The sequence below is a fragment of the Centruroides sculpturatus genome, unplaced genomic scaffold (assembly GCF_000671375.1).
Source record: "Centruroides sculpturatus isolate CEXI.00-Female unplaced genomic scaffold, Cexi_2.0 scaffold237, whole genome shotgun sequence".
Lineage (NCBI taxonomy): Eukaryota > Metazoa > Arthropoda > Arachnida > Scorpiones > Buthidae > Centruroides > Centruroides sculpturatus.
Window position 1 is genome coordinate 706083 of NW_019384532.1, and position 23264 is coordinate 729346.

The 23264-nt window shown below is 27.8% G+C and overlaps 1 protein-coding gene across 1 annotated transcript in view; it reads left to right on the forward strand.

Moving 5' to 3' along the window:
* LOC111623075 (protein disulfide-isomerase A4-like) overlaps positions 1–22833 on the forward strand; it is a 27617-nt gene extending 4784 nt beyond the window's left edge. Inside the window, exons 2-10 of the mRNA XM_023365558.1 lie at positions 260–392; positions 4325–4530; positions 6402–6540; positions 6813–7018; positions 13610–13762; positions 18004–18152; positions 18225–18381; positions 19805–20044; positions 22293–22833. Of these exons, the coding sequence (XP_023221326.1) occupies positions 260–392; positions 4325–4530; positions 6402–6540; positions 6813–7018; positions 13610–13762; positions 18004–18152; positions 18225–18381; positions 19805–20044; positions 22293–22711 (1802 nt within the window). The 3' untranslated portion in view covers positions 22712–22833. The remainder of the gene's footprint in view (positions 1–259; positions 393–4324; positions 4531–6401; positions 6541–6812; positions 7019–13609; positions 13763–18003; positions 18153–18224; positions 18382–19804; positions 20045–22292) is intronic.
* Positions 22834–23264: the final 431 nt, after the last annotated feature.

Sequence of the window (23264 nt, forward strand, 5' to 3'; positions counted from 1 at the left end):
TTACATTAGTTCGCATTTTTCATTTGTTTTTCTTACTACAGTTATTTTTTTAATGTATTACTTGGCTTTAATTTGAGTATGTTTTTCGCGTTGGAACGAATTATTTGGTTTTACATGTAATCGTATGGGAAAAGATGATCCACCTTACGACATTTTCATGATACGATCTCAGTTTCGGAACGGATTAATTTCGTATCCTGAGGTACCACTGTATAAGAATATTATATCATTTGCATATTAACATATAATTATTTTTTAGATATTCCAGTTGTTGAGGGTCGTGGAACTGTCAACATACCTGAAGATGATGATGTTATTGTATTAAATAAAGATAATTTTGATTTAGTTGTCTTGCCAAGAGATATAATATTGGTAGAATTTTATGCTCCATGGTATGTATTAATATATTCAATAAATAGATTGTTTCAAATAAATTTGACCCATATTTCATCATCATAATATATATGTTATGTTAATACTTTTGATTTCAGAATATATAAATTATTATGTCTTGATTATAAAAATAGTTGATGAAGTTAGAAATTGATTAAAATATAACTTAAATACATTTGTATAAAAATTGAATGCATTACAAATAAACTGTTAAAAAGATTTGTAATGTATTTGATTTTTAAATTATTCTTTTATGATATTCTGTAATGTAACCTGAGGATGATTTGTAAAGCAAATTGAAAACATTTGTTTGAGCATAAATGTTTAACTGTTAAGGTGGTGTCGCTACTTTTAAGTTTATCATAGAATGTTTTATGTATTTTTTCTATAGATGTTCATGATGTGTAGAATCTTCTTAAAAAAACAAAAAATGTTTGTTGGACTGTAATTTGAAAAAACTGTAGACCTATAAATTTCCATTGTTGTCTATCTGTCTGTTCTTCTGTAATCTCAAGAATGGAGTTAGATAGATGAAAGCCAAGACCATATATGGAAAGCCTAGGGGTATGAGGCCCCAATTAACCATATATGAACTTCTAATGCAAACCAGAAGTCACATTATTTCAATTCAAAACTTTTCCCCCAAAAGGAGTTAGATAGATGGCTGGCACAATTCCATTACTAACAGAAAAGTATGATGTACAGGTGCAAGTCACTACAGTACTAATTTTAGGTGGAGAGCATATATTTTAAATTAAATAAATTAAAAATATGATTAAAAATTTATTGTGACATTGTCACAATAAATAATTGCTCATCTTAATTGACTTTATTCTTGAAATTATATATTACATTATTTACTGTCCAAGTTCAGCAACCTTGGGAGACAATAATTTTGTAAAAAACATTTTCAATATGCACACCATCAGCATACAGAATTATCAGTAATCAATATGAGAAGTTTCCTTGTATCTAGAGTATTTTTATGATATAGAGCACTGATATTAAAACTGATAATTCACATGTAAATCAAAGATCTGTAGTAACTTCATTTTTGTTTAAGAAATCCTATATATAGTCATGCAGATTCAAATTATGATTGCCAGAACTTTCTGTAGCTGAATTGTTCTGGAAAAAGATTAGATAACACTATTCTCAATGAGCATTTTCAATTACACTAAGTACTGATTTATGTGACATGACATTAAACCAAAATAAAGGTTAACAGTGAATACTTTTTCTTTAAAGTAGAATTTTTAATTTTACAAATTCAAAAATTATAATAACAGAATCAAAAGACACAAATTATTGGTTACCAAATAAAAATAACTTAAAGTTAATGTTAAGGTTTTTAAAATGGACATATTTTAAACAAATAATAAATAAACATGATTTATTATTTAACTGTAAGTATAATATTAAGAATGTATAATTAAAAATAGCAAAAAATAATAACTATTTAGAAAAATTTAAGTTTATGAGAGAACAGCAAGAAATCTCAGATGGAAATACATTAGATATATATCTATCTGAAAACAACATGTTTTGTGAATTTTGAATAGGTTATTTGAAACTGTTCACTACAGTCTGTTACAAAAGTATAGGAACACCACAAATTTTGTGTTTTTTCAAAATTTATTTTGAAATTATTACTGGAAATATTATTAATTATTTTTTATCATTATTTTAATTGTTTTATGAGATGTTTTTACATTTCATAAAGTGTCATAAATTTTTATCACAAATACAGTAGAGTCCTGAAAACTCTGCACTTAATAACCCAGAAGTCCGGATAACCTGGCCACACCCTGGCAGGGCAAAAAAACCCCTAGTTAGTTTTCACTATAGACAGCTTTATGCCTCTTAAAATATTTTTCTGAAGTCTGTCTTATCAGGTAAATTACTGTACACTGTGTATTCATTAATTTTCATTTTCATGTCATAAATGCTCTATGCCTTCATAAAGTATATACTTTTCCTTTGTTTAAGGGTATTTGGGCAGTTTATTCTCTGTTGTATTTTCAAGCAAACAATACATACAAGTACAGTACAGTATTTTCTGAGGAAACACTCGTACTTATTCTTTTTTAACCCCATTCCCGATAACCTGGCATTTTCACAAACTGCCACCCTTCAGTCCATATTAGGCCGAGTTTTTGGGACTCTACTGTATTCATTTTTTGATGTGTTACAAAAGTATAGGTACACTTTCTAAAGTTACATAAAAATAATTTTTAAATATATTTTAAACACTTTTAGTGTTTGGTTTCACCCCCGTTGGCTACAATTACTTGAAAAATTCTATTAAGCATGGAGTTTATAACTTTTTTAATTGTTCATCCTTAATTTCATCCCATGCATCCATTATTGCAATTTTCAATTGATTTACAAATTCATATTGTTTCTCTTTTTTATAAACAGTGGCTGCTAAAATCCCCCATAAATTTTCAATGGGATTTAAATCTGGACTACGTGAAGGCCAGTCAATCACATCAATATTTTCTTTTTTAAACCAATTTTTTGTTGACATTGAGGCATGAATAGGAGCATTATCTTGTTGAAACTTCCATTTATGACCTCCAATTAATGCACCAAATGTAATCATATTATTATACAATAATTCGTGATACTTTTCTGAGTTCATATTTTTGTCAACAAATACTAAATCATTTTTACCTCCCCATCCAAAACCACAGCAAATCATTACAGACCCACCCCCTTGTTGCTGGTTTAATTTAACTCTGTTTTCTCTTTGTAAATCATGCCAATAATATGAAAACCCATCAGGGCGATCTAAATTAAACTTCTTCTCATCACTAAATGTTATTTCTTGCCATTTTTCAGCCCATCCCATCTTATCTTTAGTCCAGTTTAAACACATTGATTTATGTTTGGCAGTTAAAGGTGATTTCAAATTCATTTTTAAATATTTTACATTGTCATTGCTTTTTAAAGTTCTCTAAACAGTCACGTGAGATACATCTACTGGTAATTCAGCAGCAGCTTGCCTTGTTGACATGTTTTTATTAGTTATAAGTTTCAAAACACGTCTCTCATTCCTGAATGTTAAACATTTAGGCCTTCCTGACTTCTTTTTTTGCCCATAATTTTCACCTTGCAAAACATTTCAAATAGCATTCATAAATCTATTTACAGCTGCAGCAATTTGCCTCAGAGACTTGCCTGAACCACTCAAATAATAAATTTTACATATTTCTTGCTCCTGAAATACAGTTCCACAAGGCATTGTTGAAAATGTTTATATAACATTCAATAAAACATTCAAAAAAGCCATTATGACAGTTGAAAATGATGATATCTCACTCTGGTGATAATTTTAATTATTATTATGATAAATTAATTTTTAAGAGACTTCTAAGTGGTGTACCTATACTTTTGTAACACATCAAAAAATGAATATTTGTGAAAAAGACATTTATGCTGCTTTATGAATTGTGGAAATTAAAAAATAGAAACTATATAGAAAAATAAAGAAAACTATTGATATTCCTTGAACAAGTTGAAATCCTCCTTTTCTCTGTTTCCTGTTAATTTTTTTTTTTAAGTTTCTTTATACGTTAATGATTTGAAATGAGAATTTCATTGCGTTAAAGTTTCTTCAAAAGATTATTGCAAAAATTAAATATTAAATTTTAAACTTTTGGAATATAACAACTTTATTATTTTTTATGTTAAGATTGTATTAATTGTAGAGAGAAATATGATTACTGTAATTACAAAAGATCTCATTATATATTTTGCTATCATTTAAATTTTGAAAATATTTTGATAAATATATTTCTACAAAAACATGTTACTGGCTAAATTTATGCATAATTTATAATATATTTATATGCATATATTTAATGTAATAAAATCTTTAAATTTAAGTATTGAAAATGCAAGTTTCTAAAATAGTTTATTATTATAGGTGTGGTCATTGTCAAGCTTTAGCACCTGAATATGCTAAAGCTGCAAAAATGTTAAAAGAAGAAACCCCACCTATTCCTTTGGCTAAATTAGATGCTACAGTTGAAACTGAATTAGCATCTCAGTATGATGTTTCTGGTTATCCTACTTTATATATATTTCGTAAAGGAGTAAAATATCCATATGAAGGACCAAGAAGTGCTTTAGGTTTGTATTTTTTATTATTATACTTGTTCATCAGAAAACAGCAAAATTTTACAGCAACATAGTTTCCTAATTATATTTAAAAATTAAATCACTTTTAATCTGGTAGCAGTTATTTGAGATATAACACTTCACACAATAATTATTTGTTTATTGCTTTTGCAACACTAACTATAAAAACAGCTTTCAAGTAATTTGAAATCAACACATTAGAATAATTATAATATGAAGCCAAATGCATAGGAATGGGGGTGTTTTTCAGGTTTGAGCCCTCTCCATGAGAAAAAACACAGAAAATATTCTCATAAATTATGTTTACTTAAAAAACTGATTTTCAGTATGCCATTCTCTTCAACAAGTTAAATGTAAAGAATAATGACAGTTTCTTAGAGTATTCAGAAAAAAATAAAAAATAATTTCTTGTGTCTGTATAATAATATAGTAAGGAAGTGGGATTCTCAACTTGGGGTGATAGATTGTATTAGAGATGTTTAGAAATATACATTTTATTAGTAACAGAAGTGCCAAAAAATGTTTTTCATTGTCTAACATGTTCCTGCCTTCTAATCAGAACAAATTAACATTAAATATTTAAAAATAGCATGTGCACTCAAATTAGAACATATAAATTTTAACATTAATGTTAATATCATTGTCTAACAAATGGCACTTTCGAGCCCCTCCTTAAAACTATGAATTCCTCATTACTGTATGAAACATATTATCATGTTGCTAGTAATTTTTAGACATCATTATCTTTTGGACTGAGATGTAATATAACATATACAGTGAGTGATCGGTTAATGAACAGTTTGGATAGCAAACAAATCGGATAATGAACACTTTTGCAAAAGATTTTTATGATCGGACAATGAACACTTTACTGAACAAACATAAAAAGAAGTGATGGAAAATAATGAATACCAATTGATTTTCCCTTGTCTTCAGGTAACAATTCAAAATCTTTTGAAGCACAGGAGATATCAACACCTGATACCAATCAGATAGTATTCCTCTGAATTTTGAAACTCTCCCTTGTAATTCCAGCTTTTTGATCACAATGGCCATTCTAGTTTGTGAGTTTTGACATCTCAAATAATCTTGGTACACTTATACCTCTAGGTGGTTTACAAGATAAAAATATTCGGGAAGAAGCTTGTCTCTGGTAATTTTTTCTACATTCATTAATAATTTATTAGTCAGGTCAGTGTATAGGCATTTAGAGTTAGTTTGATGCATTTTGTTTTGGTAAGTTGAACATTTGATAAAAACTGGTATGTTGCTTTTATTTGCTTATAAACATACTATTGTATTCTTACAATACCAGTTAATTTGTCTGCAGGCTTTTAAAACTTTGTGGAAGCTCTGATTGTGGAATTTGTTTTATAAAATATTTCTGTGTTTTAATGAAAAGCTGAGTTCTGATATTGTCAGCTAGCAGATAAGAGAATTTGTTACAAAAACTTTTCAGTTATGCTGTAAAATTTAACAATTACTGAATCCTAACTATCAAATACTATTTTGGCAAAGTCTCCTGAAATTGGAAAGCTCATTGGAATGTCTTATCTCTTCCATTTTGTTTTTGGTTAATTTTATTCTTTGTTTTGTAATTAAGTTTTAATTAAATTAATGTTAAATAGTATTTTAATATTTAAATTTTTATATTAATTTGAAAATTTAATCAATATAATAAAAACTAAAAATTTTAATATGAAATTTTATATTTATATTCTAATTTTTAAAAATGTTAAAACTTTATTTTAATTGCTATAAGATGTTTATATAAAAAAATTATAATTGAAATTTCTTGTACAGTTACTGTGCTTTCATTTTCTATAGATAATTATATTTAACTTTTATATGTTTAAATAAAGGTATTGTTGAACATATGAAAGAACAAGCTGATCCTAACTGGAAACCTCCACCAGAAATGGTTATTTCTCTTACAAAAGAAAATTTTACAGAAACTGTAAATAAAGCAGAAATTATTCTTGTTGAATTTTATGCACCTTGGTAAGTGTAAAGAAATAAGTAAAATAATAGATAATAGTTATTGTAAATCAAGTAGATGTATAATCAAAATTTTATTTGAATTATTTGTTTAAATCATTAAGTATATACTAATAAATTTGAAGTGGCATAATTCCAATTATGGTTTACTATTACCAGTAAACTTTTTTTTATAAATTTTTCTTAAGAAATTCAAAATATTTGATTTTTAAAAAATTTTGTTTAAAACAAAACTTAATATAATATAACACAAATATTTAAATGTGTTTTATTAGGTGTGGTCACTGTAAGAGATTAGCACCAGAATATGAACGTGCAGCAAGACAACTAGCAAATAGATCACCTCCAATACCTCTAGCAAAAGTAGATGGTATAGCTGAGAAAGATTTAGCAAATCAGTATGATGTTTCAGGATGGCCTACATTATTAATTTTTCGACATGGTCAAAAATATACCTATGATGGTCCTAGAGATGAGTCAGGTAATTTTCAAGTTTAGACTAATTTTTCTATTGAATAAAAGCAAATGACTGAATTTATAATAAAAAGAATAATTATTAACTGTTTATTAATTAGTAACTCAAAAATTTTTATTAATATAAAAGGTGATAAACTTTAGTATTATTCCATTTAACTAACATATAAACTGAGACTTAAAGTGAACTAAAAATTAACTTTCATCAAATTACAAATTTGGTCATAGATTGTCTTTTAATTACAAACTTTCAAAGTTATCTTTAGAAAATTATTTTAAAATTATTAATTCAGTTGAACATTTTAAAATCAAATATCAGGAGATTTGTGTAATTGGATGTCATGATATCATCTTCATCATCAATTAAATATAATCAATAACATTAAAACAAAGCAGCTTCTTAAGGTAGTCAGTGTTTTTTCAACAAAAATTTTGGCCTGTCAGGCCAACATCAGCTTGTACAGTACATGTAATGTTGATTGTAACACCTGAAACAAGAATATTAGTCCCATATGTTTATGTTAGGAATCAAGTCATCTATAATTTTAACACATGTTAAATATATCAAATTTTAAATAACATTCAGTATTTAAATTTTACATTCATTAGTTATATAGTTAATAACAAATATTTTAAGAATTAAAATATATTTTTAAAAATGATAGCTACTTATTGAATCTTTTAAAGTATTGATTTTGAATAGAATCAAAGTAATTTTTAGTGTTGTTTTAAACTAAAGTCTATTAGCATAATAATCTACTTACTGTTCTAATAATAATAAAACAGAATTACTATTTTCACACTCATAGCTATTAGTTTAGTTCAGAAATATCTAACTTAGGATGTGTTTATTTAGTCAAATTTAGCAATGATATGTGTGGCAAATGTAAGAAATCTTAAATCTAGGAACATGATGCAAATTTTATTTAGACCCAATTTATATTATAAACATTTTAAAAAACTTGGTAAACTGGAGTCACTGTATATTATAGAGGGTGGGCCAACGAAAACAAAACGGCCGAGTTATCGTGTTCATCCAAGCAAATTGCTCGGACAGGTCGATTTTATTCTCAAGGGGGCAACTTTTGCAATAAAGTTTTTGCAATTCTGAATACAACAGACAACAAAAAATTTTAAAAACTCATTCATTTTTTATTAACTAAACAAACATTTATTTCAAATAAAGTAACAAACATAAGAAAAAGTTATCAACTATTCAATAAATGTTCGAATTGAGCACCACTAGCCTCCATACAATAGTATAAATTTTGCTCAAAACGGTTTCTTACATTTCGGAAAGTTTCGGGTGTTATTTGAGAACACTCATCTACAATTCTTTGTCTTAATTCTTCAAGAGATCCTGGTTCGGTTGCATAGATCTTATTTTTTAAATGTTCCCAAAGAGAAAAATCAAGAGGACTAAGATCTGGGGATCTAGCCGGCCATTCTAAAGGACCTCTACATCTGATCCAATGCCCAGGAAAAGCCGTGTTCAAAAACTCTGTAACTGGTCTTGCATAATGCGGGGGGCTCCATCTTGTTGGAAAGTAAGGCGGTCTTCTAAGTATCGGTCATCATGTTTGATGATATTAACAAGTAATGGATGTACAACATTTTCAAGTAAATCTAAATAACTTTCTCCCGTTAGATTACCATCTAGGAAAATGTGGCCAAGTACTCGATCTCCAAACATTCCGGCCCATACATTTAGCTTTTGTGGAGTTTGGCTATGAACTTCATGAAATATGCTTGGGTTATTATCTGACCAATATCGACAATTGTGACGATTAACTGTTGAGTTTAAAAAAAAGTGCACTCATCGGAAAAACAAATGTTAAAAAAATAATTCATGTCAACTCTTAACCTTTCTGTCATAATTTCACAAAATCATCTTCATTTAATTGGTGAACTAAATTAATTTTGTATGGATGAAACTTGTGAGCTTTGAGGATCCGGCAAATAGATGTTCTGCTAATGCTAGTCATAGCCTCTAGCTTCTTTGTACTTAAAGTTGGGTTCGCAGCAACTTGCCCCAAAATCCCCATCTCTGTCGCTTCGTTTCTTACTGGATGTTCATGTCCGGGGACACGTTTTTTGTTAGCCACAGAACCCATTAACAAACTTTTGAACCAACTCCAGAACGTATTTTGCGTTACAATGTTTGTTTGGATAGCGTTGATTAAATAAATTTGCAGTAAGATTAGCATTCTTGCCATTTCTGAAATGAAGAGTTACTATTTCCATCCTTTCAGCAATTGTGTAAACCATAACGATTATGTTGTACAAAATTCACAATAAACAAATAATAATCTTAAATTCTGATTGAATCACTAAGTGATCAAGCTTAATGTGAACACTACAAAAAAGAACATCTAAAAACAGATAACACATTATCCGTATTAATTTTATGATTGATTTTTTTTCCTTGCATATGCAGTCTAGCTTAAAAGGTTTTTTTATGTTTGTTAATAGTTTGTGTTACTTTTTTCCGAAATAAATGTTTGTTTACTTAATAAAAAATGAATGAGTGTTTAAAATTTTTTGTCATCTGTTGTATTCAGAATCGCAAAAACTTTATTGCAGAAGATGTCCCCCTTGAGAATAAAATCGACCTGTCCGAGCGATTTGCTTGGACGAACACAATAACTCTGTCGTTTCGTTTTCGTTGGCCCACCCTGTATAATGAAATAAAATTGTGCATTATTGATAATAACTTCTACATGTAAAATGTAGAAATTGAGAACATTTATAAAGACTAGTTCAGGCTGATTTTGATTTGTAACAAATAACTTACTTCAATTTCACAGTGTGACAATCCAGAATAATTTAAAGTTATCAAGAATTTGTTAAAGTATTAAATTGATGTCAAATTTAACACATCTGTCAAATTCATAAGAAGGGAAGTAAAACTTCCTTTGGGAGAGATGTTATCACACATCTCCAATGAACATCTGTTCATTTGCGTCAGAAATAATATCCCATCAGATATTAAGAATATTAAAGTCCAATTAGAGAGAAATTTAGAATAAAAGGGGGAGAAATCATAATCTCAGGGCAGCAACGGAAAGTAACACAGACGGCCATAGAGAATGGCAGCAGTCAAGGGAGGAATGAACACTGCCACATGAAAGTATGGATGCCATAAAGAGTATATTGTTCTGCTCTGGCTCTCCATCATTCGTCTCCCATTCTTTCTCCATCAACATATCAGAAGAGAAGCTCTACACATCAAACTAGACTAAATACACTAGTCTAGACAGAAGTATTAATATATATATTATTGTAAACTCTCTCTTGGTAGTTAGAAGGGTATAGAGTTGATATTTGATTTAGCAATAGATTATTTCTTTATGTAGTTTATTATCATATTCATTAAATTTTGTTTATTATTTGCTAATCTACCTGCCTGTTCTTTTGTTTAAATGGGCTCCAATTGAACTTACCTGCAACTCTCCCCACTTGACTATCAGCCCTCCTAAAATGCCATCCAGTGACCCAGTGAGTAGAACTAATGGTTCTAACGACTAGAGGGTTTACCCCACTCGTATTCTCACAACTGTTTATTATCGAAATTTAATTATTAAAAATGTAAGACTGATGGTTGTAAATAATAACCAAACCTCAACACTAACCTTTAAAAATGTGGCCTTTTTTATTCACTTTTCAAATGTTTTTGGCCATTTGAATGGCTTTCTTCAGGAACAACAAATCAAATGATTCCAAATTTCTGTAATAAGATTTGTTCTGGAACTTTTTAAACATTTGAACTTTTAGATGTTTAATGTTGCAGGCCCGTAAATAAAGAATTACAATATATATGGATTACTTGTACAAATATATGCATATATTATACATACATATAATACATGAATAAATAAATATATAAATAAATAAACTAACTAAGATAAATAAATAAATACATTAACACAACTGCTAATATAAAGAAGGCCACTACTGTGCCTAATTCTTTAACTGTTTAAAGGTTAGTATCAAGGTTTGGTTATTATTTAAGTGCAGTCAGAGAAGAATGATTGTAAATAAAACAGACTGTTTCAGAATTATTGAGAAGTCTATTTTACTTTGAAAAATATTACAAATTTTTTTTTATAAACTTAATGAACTTTTTTTAATGTAGTTTTCAGATTGTAAGATTTTGTCAGTTTCATTTTGTACATACAAAAAACATCTTTAAAAATTATTTATTGATCCACTTGTGCCATAATTCATCTGTTATTTATTTTTTTATAATTTATTTTTATGTATGACAATATGCTTAAAAGTTTGAATAAACAAGGAAATATTTTCTAAACCAGTGGTTCCCAACCTTTTTTCATTAGCGTACCCCGTGACATGTCGTATCTCCAGATTGTACCCCTCATTTAATGTTAATTTTACATATTGTAACTTTAAATTGAAGAAAAAAACTTTAAATGAAAATATGTATAATAAAGTTGTGATTGTTGCAAGGAACATATTTTACCTAATGATTTTTTAATATTATTAGTTTGTGATACATNATTTTTTAATACTATTAGTTTGTGATACATAATATATTATTTTTTCTGCCATAATAACTAACTTTTTTCTGTACCCCTAAACAACCTATCGCGTACCCCTAGGGGTACGCGTACCACAGGTTGGGAATCGCTGTTCTAAACCATTGCAACTTAAATGGCTTTATCTTACATAAAATATCTATTTTGATGCTATTCAAAATAGAAAAGAGAAATAAATTTCATATGAATGCATTCTATAATCTTAATTTTATTACTAAATGACGATAATAATTACAAGGAAAAAGTTGTTAAAATTCTCAGTACGTAACAGATACTTTTATTGTTCCTAGTTCTTAGAGGATATTTCAGTAATAACAAGTATTTCTGCAGAAGGTAATATCATTTCACAGTCCATTAAAATTTTAACATGACCCATAGATTGAGAAATGCTGATCTAGATAATACAGTAGAGCGTCGATTTTCCAAATCAATTGTGGACTGGGGTTGTTCGTATAACTGATATTTGGGATGACCGATTTATATACGAAAAAATAGTTTAACGTATCCAATGTTGAAATTTTTCTCAGTTGCGTGTCGCTTCGCGTTGAATTTTCGTCGATGTTAAGCCTAACAAAGACTATTGTATCGTTAAAAATTATTTTTTTATTTTGTACAGACAAAATAAATATATTGAAAAATATAAAAACAATAAAAAAATTATACTTCAGATGTTAATTAAGTATCAAAAACATAAAATATTTGAGTAGCCCAAGACATAGCCAAAGATTGAAGTGCCACAGCACTGGCGAAAATTTAAATTTGCCGACTGGAATTCTTTTGGATGATTGACTTTCAGAAAATTGACGCTCTACTGTATTATATATGTGCTAACAATCTTATGGAGTAACTTTCCTGTATTCACAACATTCCAATAATCATTGTGTTAAAGAAATAATCTTCTCATTGTTTTTACTAACAGAAGTGAAATACTCTTTCATTCTTCTGTTTAAAGATATGATAATGGAACAAATGTAATAAAAAATTCTAGCAGTTTTTGATAAGCTTAATCATTTTATTTTATTGTTGTTGTTTGTATCAAGGAAATCAAAATAATTTTGAATTATCAAAAATTCAAAATAGTTAAGTTTTGAAAAGTAAACTAGGTTTCTTCAAGTTTGTAAAGTTTATCAGCGTTCTACATTTTTACTTTTTTCCCACTTTTTTATTTGCTTTAACTTTTTAGGTAAAGACAGATTTGTGTAAATTCCACGCTAAGAAGTTGCAAAAATGTAGCTAAACAGCTATGCTATCTAGATTCTCATACTACTAAAACTATAAAACATTGACTATTTTGTTTATTCTTCACAGGTTTACAGAACATATGCATTTTAGGAGTTTCCTAAAATGCATTCTTTAAGTCTGTTGACTATATGTTAATTTCTTGTTTAATTTTTTAAATATGCAATGTACTAGCTTAAAATTGTCAAAAATTGTATTAAAAACTTGAATTAACTATTTTTTATATACAAATTATAATGGAAATGATAGCGAATTTGATTTATCCAATAACTTGAATTAATCAGATTTAATTGTGTAAATAAATATACTATAAATTAAGCAAGAGATTGATTTTAACTTTGGTTCAGTTTAATTTCCTTTAAGAGAATATGAAATAAGAATATTCAAATCTCTTACTATTGAAAGGATAAAAATTTATTAATGAACAAAATTTAATTTTGTATAATCAGAAATATTGATTTTTACTTTTCTCTTCATTATTTTTTAACATTATTTAAATTTATTTGCCAGTATTGTATTTAATGATCTTCAGTGACCAAATAATAATAGAAGTTAACATTTTGCATCATTTTCTTAAATCATAATCGATACTTCTACTCTTATTGATAAATTCAAAATGTATTTTTACTTTAAATTTAACATGATTGTTATTACATACTACATTTTAAGTAGATGTAATAAAAAATTAATGATATAGCTTTCTTCAATTAAAATATAACAATCAATTGCTTCTGTAAGGATAAATATTATCTTATTCAATAAACTGTACTAAATAAAATTTCAAAAATATTAAAAATTTCTAGGAATTGTGAAACATATGATTGAACAAGCAAGTTCTCCTAGTACTGAAGTTGTCTCAATAAAATCTCTGGAAAATAATTTAAAGAAAAATGATCCAGTTGTTGTTGGATATTTTAAAGACCAAGATCATTTCTACAAAGAATATATAGAAGCAGGTAAGACATTCATTTTTGTATAAAGAATAAAATATTTTTGACATTTTTTCATTTCTTTAAAGAAGGAATTTTAATAAATAATTTAACAAATTAATAAAGCATTCAATAATAAATAACATTTCACTATTTTTTTCTAATAAAAAGATTTTTGAAATACTGAAAATTTGTAAGGAAAAAAAAAAATACAAATTTTATGTGTGCTCATTATTAATTAAAAAATTAAAAATAATTATTCCAACTATTTTTTCTCAATAATTTAATATTTAATTGTTTCATTTTCCAATTTGACAATGGAATTACAAAAATTCTGACATTTTTTTTTTTTAAATAATTCTGTTTGATTTATATTTGATACCATTTTATGATTTGTTCTGCAGGTTATAAATTCCTGAATATATTTATTATTTTATTAAAAACTGAATAGCTTACTACTCTGTAATTAAAGTATTAATATTATGTACAGGCTAGACAATATACCTATTTACTCTTGTATAAGACAATCTCACATATAGGTGTGACTTTAAAGATCAAAATAAAGAAAATTAGATTTATTAATACAATTGAATTTTATTTCATTTAATCACAAATGAAACATCAAGTTCATGTAAATGCACACATTGTCCCACAAAAATTACTGACATTTAAACTTTAAGGAAAAATCTTGTAAAATCGACAACATAATTCATGTAAAGCTTTCGGGAACCTTTTTATGCCAATGCTTAACAGTCAAATCCACTCTCAGTTAATTACACTTATGAGTTTCTCCAAACTCTGATTTCCAAATAATCATCTATTTTCACGTGGGAATGGATTAAAACTTATATTGGGTTCCCATGTGATTTTGGAATTTCAATTTGGAATTCAATTCAAAAGCTTTGCTTTTCCTATTGCTATTCATCTTTACTCCTGACAATACACAAGAACGATTCAAACGACCAAGATAAAATACTTTTGTCTTTAAACACCAGAGGGTGAGCATCCGGTAAAAAATGTGAATACACAGTTCACAAAAATTATTGCAAAAATTGCAAAGAATCCTTTGCTCGCGCATATAGGACAACCTAGGTTTTTGAAGCAGTGAAAAATGAATGGAAACTTCATCTTATACATGAGTAAATATGGTATTAATTATAATTTATAAAAAAATTGTTAAATTTAAAAGTAGAAAAATGAAAGGGTAAAGATTGTCATATTTGTAATTTTAAGGTTTTAATTCAATGAAGAAATTATTAGAAAAGTAATTTAAAATCAGTTAAGAATTATAAAAAAAATTATCATTCCAATGGCATACAATTAATCATTAAAATCGCACTTATTAAACCTTTATTGTCTGGTACTTGTAAACTATTTGTAAAAACAAACGTTTTCGGCCTCAGACGAGGTCCTCAGGTTAAAATAATTGGATTCCATTCTTAGAATGAATGTTTAGTTTTAAAATATAATCGAATTCATGCGTGTGTTATGTATCGTCATCGTTTTGTTGTTATTCGCATACGTAACGCCAATCATAAGAAAGCGTGTTGCCGTCTTTGGTGTTTATACATCTCCCCGTTTGTTCGGCTTTGTAGATTTCCAGGGCTTCAAGGGCTCTGATGTGGTCCGTATGAAAAGCTCTATTTATTAATCTGGCTCTTGATAGTTCTGCGTGAATATCCAGGTCGGTTGCATAGGTGGATAGTGCAGTGGTGTAACGAGCATATTCTATGTCATATTTGTGCTCCTTAATTCTCTGTTGGATTGAACGCTTCGTGGAGCCAATGTATACCATTTCTTGTTTAAATCGATCATCTTTTACAGGAATACTATATACCCCCGGAGCTCTAAGATTGTTCTGTTTGTCTTTTGCATTATGTAGTAATTGATATATATTGGGAGTTCTTTGGTACGCTACCCTGGTGTTCGTTTTAGTTGCAATTTCTCTATATAATGCTTGAAATTGTTTGCTGTATTCAACGATGTTGCGTCTTCTGTTTGAATCTTGATTAGCATTTTGAGTAATGGGTGCCTCTTGTGTTTCATGTGTTCGTAAATAGGCATTTGCCAGTCCTCGTATTAGTTCTTTTCTGTATCCGTGTGCGACTGCAATGTGTTCTATATTTTGTAACTCAGTTATCGTGCCACTCCACTTAGAAGGGTGTGTAAATGCTCTTCTAACCAACGCTCGGAATGCTGCGATTTTATAATTGTACGGGTCCGCTGAGTTTGCCGGTATAAACCATGGGATGTAGCTGGGTTTATAATATATACCCGTATCAATACTTCCACTGTTGAGCATGATGTTGATGTCCAAGAAGTGTGCATTGGTGGTAGTTAATTGATCTAGTTTCAGGGTCAGCCCGTATGGATTGTTGTTCATGTGGCTCAAAAACTCATTGATGTGTGGTTTCGTTTTCCACAGGATAAAGACATCGTCCACATATCTCTTATAGATAATTATATTAGAACTATACTTTGGTATGACTGTTTCTTCCAATCTACATAATACCAACTCACATAAGTTGCTAGACAGTGGGCTGCCCATGGGTACCCCTCGTTTTTGTAAATAGGTCTTGTTGTTAAATTGGATTATGGAGTTGTAACACATAAGATGCGCTAATTCCAAGATCTGTTTTCGATATTTAGGTGTTCTAAATTTGTTCATTAGGAGATCCCTTAGAGTGCAAAAGCAAGGTTGCAATTTGATCGAAGGGTATAATGATTCAAAATCACATACTGTGATGTGGGCCAACTCCGTTACACGTGTTTGCTTTAATATTTTTATAAGTTCTCTGGGGCTCTTGATGTTTAGATCATAATTCTTCATATGGTCTGATGCAATGTTATGAACTGCTTTTTCAAGAAGTTGGGTTGGAGACCTGGCCTTGTCCAAAATGGGTCTAAGAGAAGGTGTTTGTTTCTGTGTTTTCACAAAGGCGAATAATTTAGGTGTATCTGGTGATGCCACTATCGTCCCTTTCAATTTTAGCTCCCTGGCAAGTGATGTTTTTGTAAAGTGTTTGACTTGAGCCTGTAGTTTGTAAACGTATTCGTCGTTAATCGGCTCGCATTCCATATCGTTGATGTATTGTTGCATCAGACCTCTATAGGTGGTTTCTATCTTCTAATCTGAATACCGGTATTCAATTAGAAGATTTTTGAATTAATTCATTCTTTTTCTTTTACACAATGACCTTTTAAGGCTGTTGATGGCAATGCAGTTTTCCCACTCCTTTTAATTCTCTCTTTGTAGTTATCTGTTGTCTTTCATTTCTTTGATTTCTTATTGTCCTCTGTTCTTTTGACATCATCCAATCTTGTTTGTTGATCTGTGAATATGTTTTATCATGTTTGTCATGAGAAGTACTTTTAGATATATCTGTCAAAACAAACTTCTAGATGCATCCTTTCATATATTTAACATGTAATGTTACTATTTGAAATATTCTTCCATTTAAAAAAGAAGTAAATGAAAAGTAACTAATTATTTATTATTTTTCTTATAACAAATTAAGTTTTATTTTATTTACTTATTTTCTCAAACAAATAAAACACGTTCACTAATCAATTTTCTTTATGTAGTGTGTTTTATTGTTCTATAGTTTCGGTATTTTCCATTTACTGCCTAAAGTTGCTTACTGCCTAAAATGAAACATCCTACTAACCTACAAATTGAAGAGAGACAGAAAACTAGTATATATGGACTGTTTCAGATAAAGTGATAGTGTTCATGAAAAATAGATAAATATGCCTAAATCTTATATCGTCATGTACAAAACAATATTCTCTTTCATGCTGGCTTGATGCCAAAAAACAAATAATGATTAAGTAATGTCTCTTCAATCTGAAAAAAAAAAACTTCCGGTAGACTACCTCACAATAATGAGGTAGTCTACATCATTATTGTGGTATCAACATATCATTATCAAATAATGATATGTTGTTACTTAATCAACATATAAAACAGCTACCATTAGAAAATTCAGAAAACAAATAATGAAATCAAACAATTTTATTCTTTGTCAAAGTAATCTATAACATCAGAAATTTAGGTCATAATTTAACACTTGTTTTTGTAATTTTTATTCTGAATAATTATACACTATTGTACCGAAAATTACATAAATTAATAAATATATGTGATGTTTTTGTATCTCTATGATAAAAATTTGATTTTTGGTAAATTTTTAAAATAAAATACATAGAGTGACCTTGNATTTAAATCCATTTATGGAAATTATATATACATATCTTGTATATTCCAGCAAATAATCTTCGAGGCAAATTTAATTTTTATCATACATTTGACAAAAATGCTATAAAACATTTTCATGCTTCAGAAGAAACAGTTGTTTTATATCAACCTGAAATATTCCATTCTAAGTATGAAAAACCAAAGTATATATTTTCTGAGGTAAGTTTTTAAAAAATTATTCAAGGGAAATTTTTCCTCCCTATATCCAAATTAACAGTTATTATATTTTAGAAGGATGGTTCCAGTCAAGAAATTATGGAATTTCTTAATAAAAATGTTCTTCCATTAGTTGGACAAAGAACTAGATCTAATATGTGGAGATATTCAGAAAGATTTCCACTTATTGTTGTATACTATGATGTAGATTTTAGTTTTGAACATAGAGTTCGTAAGTATATAATATAACTTTAGAACTAGAATTATATGCGTTATTATGTATGTTCAACTTCTTTTATAAAGTATTTAAAATTTAAAAATTAAATTGTTTCAAAACTCAAATCTAAATGTATCAAAATTTTTATATTAATTTATTATTATTAACCAAATGATATTACTGGATTTTATTTGGCTTTAATATGGTTAATTAATTATGAAGACCTACCTTCTACCTTTAAATTATGTAATAACCCAATTGGAAGATAGGACATTAATCCATCTTGCATTAAATTTTTAACTAGAACATTGTGTACTTTGTTGTACTGCAATAGAATTGAGATGGAGTTGGCAGGAAAAAAGCGATACCTGTATCTGTTAGGCATAGAAGAGAGAATCGTTGTACCTGATGTATGTGGACAAATGAACTTTGCACCTGCTGGCCACAGGAGAGGCTATTCTTTCACTATCAACACAGAGATGCAATCCAAAAACAAAACACTTGCCATTGATTGCTTTGTTCTTGTGTTTTGTTTGTTTTTTGAGCCTATTTTTTATTAAGTACATGCAATGCTGATTTTATTTTTGACCCTAGGCCAAAATTCCATCAAGTGCACTCAGTCACATCAGAAAGCTCAGATGATATTACTTTAATAACTCTATCTATTGAGAAACATGTTTACGGACTCCTATTTTTTATATTTAAATGGACCCTCATTACATTTTTGGATTCCTTATTGCAATTAATGGAAAATGAGAAAGTTTAATCAAAATTGGAATATTAAATTTTGAGAATGAGCTCAATTCTATAAGTCCATAGAAGGCATGCTAGTGACTGTAGAACATCACGACATTGTTTTGTCACGTGCACTTGTGCTAAAACCTTATATTTCAAAATCAAAGTCGTGGGCCCCACATTTTTATTACATTGTTGGATTCCTCATCACAATTGATGGAAAATGGTAAAGTTTGATTATTAAACTTTAATCAAAATCAATCAAAGAGATTTTGAGAATGAACACAATTCTGTAAGCCACATAGAAGAGGCATTGCTAATGCTCCACCTCAATAATTAGAAATAAATCTGAATTCCATGCTGGATCAATCTTTTCTTCAAGAATATTTCATTTATTTATTTCTCTTGATCATTACTATAAGTTAGTCTATAAGATATATTAAATATTGTATGATGTATTAATTTATTTATCATTTGATTATTACTATAAGTCAGTGTAGGTTTTGTATGTAATTATTACTTTATTGATGGTAGTTACCAGTAAATTCCTGGGTTCTAAGGATTTTAAATTGATTTTTAATAAGCACATTAATTACAAACCACACAGTCTTTCAATCTTTTAAATGTGAAAGATTAATTTTTTATTAAGAACAAGTAACTTTTATAAATTTTCATTAATAAATTTAAATGTTTTAAATTGTAGAGACTCAATTAATTAGGCAAGAAGTTGTAAAAGCAGCTGCTAAGTATAAAGGAAAAATTACATTTTGTATATCTAATGAAGAAGAATTTGAAGATGAACTTGTTGACTTGGGTCTGGATGATAGTGGAGAAGATGTTAACGTTGGATACTTTCAATCAAGAAATGTTCGGTATCAGCTTCAACCAGATGATGATTTTTCTTCTGATATCTTACAACAATTTATAAATGATGTAAAAGAAGGTATTTAAATTTATGTTTTAAGAATATAAATTACATTAATTTATAGAAATAGATTATTAAAGTAATCATCTTTCTTTACAAATATCAGCAATATCTTGTTATACACTATTTTAAATGTTATTTTAGTATTCCTAGTCTTAAAGTTACACCAATTTAATTTTTCACTTGATTAAATAGTTATGTTTTGTAATAATTTACAATAGCATTTATCATTGTAAAACTATGAGGAGTGGCTTCTTTAAAGTATTTGAATCACTCAATTAGTGCAGTTATTTTTATTTATATTAATATTATAATATTCCATTATTATAAATTAAATAATCAGTCCAAAATCTTTTATATTAATCAAAGTTCCCACACACCTGGAAAGTTAGGGATTTTCATTAGTACTCAGAAAAAGTCATGGAATGTCAGGGAATTTGTTAAAAAATTGTCAAAAAGTCAGGGAATTTGCTTCCTTGGCTGCCTTGTTAATTTTTTGCTGACAATATGCTTGACTAAGCACAGCCATCTGCAGGCAGCAAGAAGTAATGTGGTGCAATACAACTTATGAAAAGAGGTGCAGAATATTTTCAGGACCCAAAATTTCTCCCAAGCATACACAAAATTTTCTAAAAATTTATAAAGTGCACAAAATGATAAATAGTTTAAACTAATATATCAAATACTGTAGTAGAGATAACAGAGACTTATAATATTCTCTACTTATCTCTACTATAGTATTTGAGAGATTAATTTCAACAATTTTCAAGACAAGAAGCTCTTTATGATAAATAGTTTAAATTATTTATCATTTTTCATTTTAATAATTTTGATTGCATAACAAAACAATTTTTGATTTTTTTTTCCAGTTTATTAATATTTTATAAAATTCAGGAAATTTATTAAGAGATAAATTTAATAAATACATACATTTGTACTGTACATGGATTATATAGAACTTGTTAATGAATACTAAAAAATTGATTTTTTTTTTTCAAAGTCATGTAGATTCATGGTTGTTGATTAATAACAGAAATTTAATAATACATTTTATTTTTAACTTTAATAATTCAGCAATTATAAAAAATATATAACTGCTAATTAGAAAAAATAATTAATTAAAATGTTAGAGAAGAAAAACATATGTGCATAGTAAGTCAAATGCTGTTTTATTTTATCAATGTGCTATACTGTGAGGGACATGAGGGTCAGGGAATTTGTACAAAGTTGGTCAGGGAAGTCATGGAAATTAAAACAAAAATTTGAATAGGAACCTTGTATAATGCATTTCATGTGTATTATGGGAGATAATTTTTTGATCATTATTCCTAGTCATACTGATTGTTCAAGTAAAGAAAGCATTAAAAAGGAAACGGATGTCAATCAAATATCTTATTTTTAAAAATAGTGCTCAGATTTAAAACAGCTTACAATTTTAGCATTGCTTCATTTATCCATTTCAAATTTGATTTATAATTAAATAATCAAATACCACTAGATTTTAATTGGGCTACAATAATAATATGTCCGTCCAGCAAGCATGAGACCTACATAACCATATGTTTGCACATACAATTATATAGTAATTTTGATGTATATTGATTTATTATTATTGTTTATAATTAAGAAAATAATAATTTTTCAGAAACTATTAGTATCTGTCTTTACAGTGTGTTTTCCCTCTTGTAAACCTCTCATCTCACAAAAGCTTATCTTTATTACAGTTAGTATAAAATGATATACTTGGTTCAGTCAAAAAGGAACCAGAATTATTTTGTTAAAAATAAAACATTTGGGCTGGAAAACAGAATTTGGCAGATACTTAGATGCATTGGCATACTTAGATGCAACATTCAGTACAACCGACATTGCTACTACAAACGTCTTAATCCAGAGTAACCAGTTCATCATTGTCAATGAAGTTGCCAACCATTTATAGATTAGTCATGGCTTGTCATATTCAATAATGCATGATGTCAGACTGTAGAAATCAAATGACATTTGAGAGATGGTCATAGAATAGGTTCACAAGCAATCAAGCCACTTTTATGAAAAGAGAATTTTAAAAAATTTGTGAAATGGTGGGATACTTGTCTTAACTGCAGAGGTAATATTTTGAAAAATATTAAATGATGTGCTAAAAAATAATTCTGGTTTTTTTTTATGAACCATGTATTATTTGGCAAAGATAGTATTAACAAATTTATTATATTGAAATATAATAATTTTCAAGTTAATTAAATTTTACCAATAAAACTTTTTTCAGGAAATGTCAGTCCCCATATCAAATCCCTACCTGCACCAAAGAATAATAAAGGACCAGTAATTACAGTTGTTGGCTCAACATTTGATTCATTAGTAACCAAAACTGAGAAAGATATTCTTTTGCAATTTTATGCACCTTGGTGTCAACATTGCAAAAAATTAGAGCCTGTCTATAAAAAATTAGCCAAGAAATTTGTAAATAACAAAAATTTAATGATTGCAAAAATTGATGCTACTGCTAATGATTATCCAGAAAAATATCAAATTAAAGGTTATCCAACGATTTATTACATTCCAGCTTCCAATAAAGAAAATTTAATTGCATACGAAGGTAGTAGAGAATTAGATGACTTAACAAAATTTGTCAATAAAAATCTTGGTGAAGATAAACAATCAGAAAAAACAAAAGATGAATTATAACACTTAATTTCTTAGAACTTAAAGTATAAATTCTTATTCTAAGCTACTTAAAATTTCTTATTTGATTTTACTGTTAATGTATCTACCTATGTAAACATTTTTAAAATAAGAATTTGTTTTTATGATCTCAAGTTTTTGCACATTTGTTTACAAGTTTTATTCTTGTAAAAAATTTTTTAAATGTTGTTTAAAATTTTTTTGAAAATCATTCTTTTAAACTAATAGATGTATATTATTGTAATTATTATAAAAGATAAAATCAATTATTCTATCAAAACTCAAATACTGTTTATTAAAAGAATATTTAATGGTTTTTTTTCTATTAAAGTATCCACATTTTCTTTTATTAAGAAATAAATATGACACAAAGAAAAAATAAACTGGTAAAATATATTTATATGAAAATATATTTGTAACTTGAAAAAATGCAAAATTTTAAAATCAAATTTAAAGACTATAATAAATATAAAATAAAGTTATACTAATTTAATTAAATCATTGTAAATTGATTTTTGACAATAACTAATCCTTTCCATTTGAATAACAATTAAAA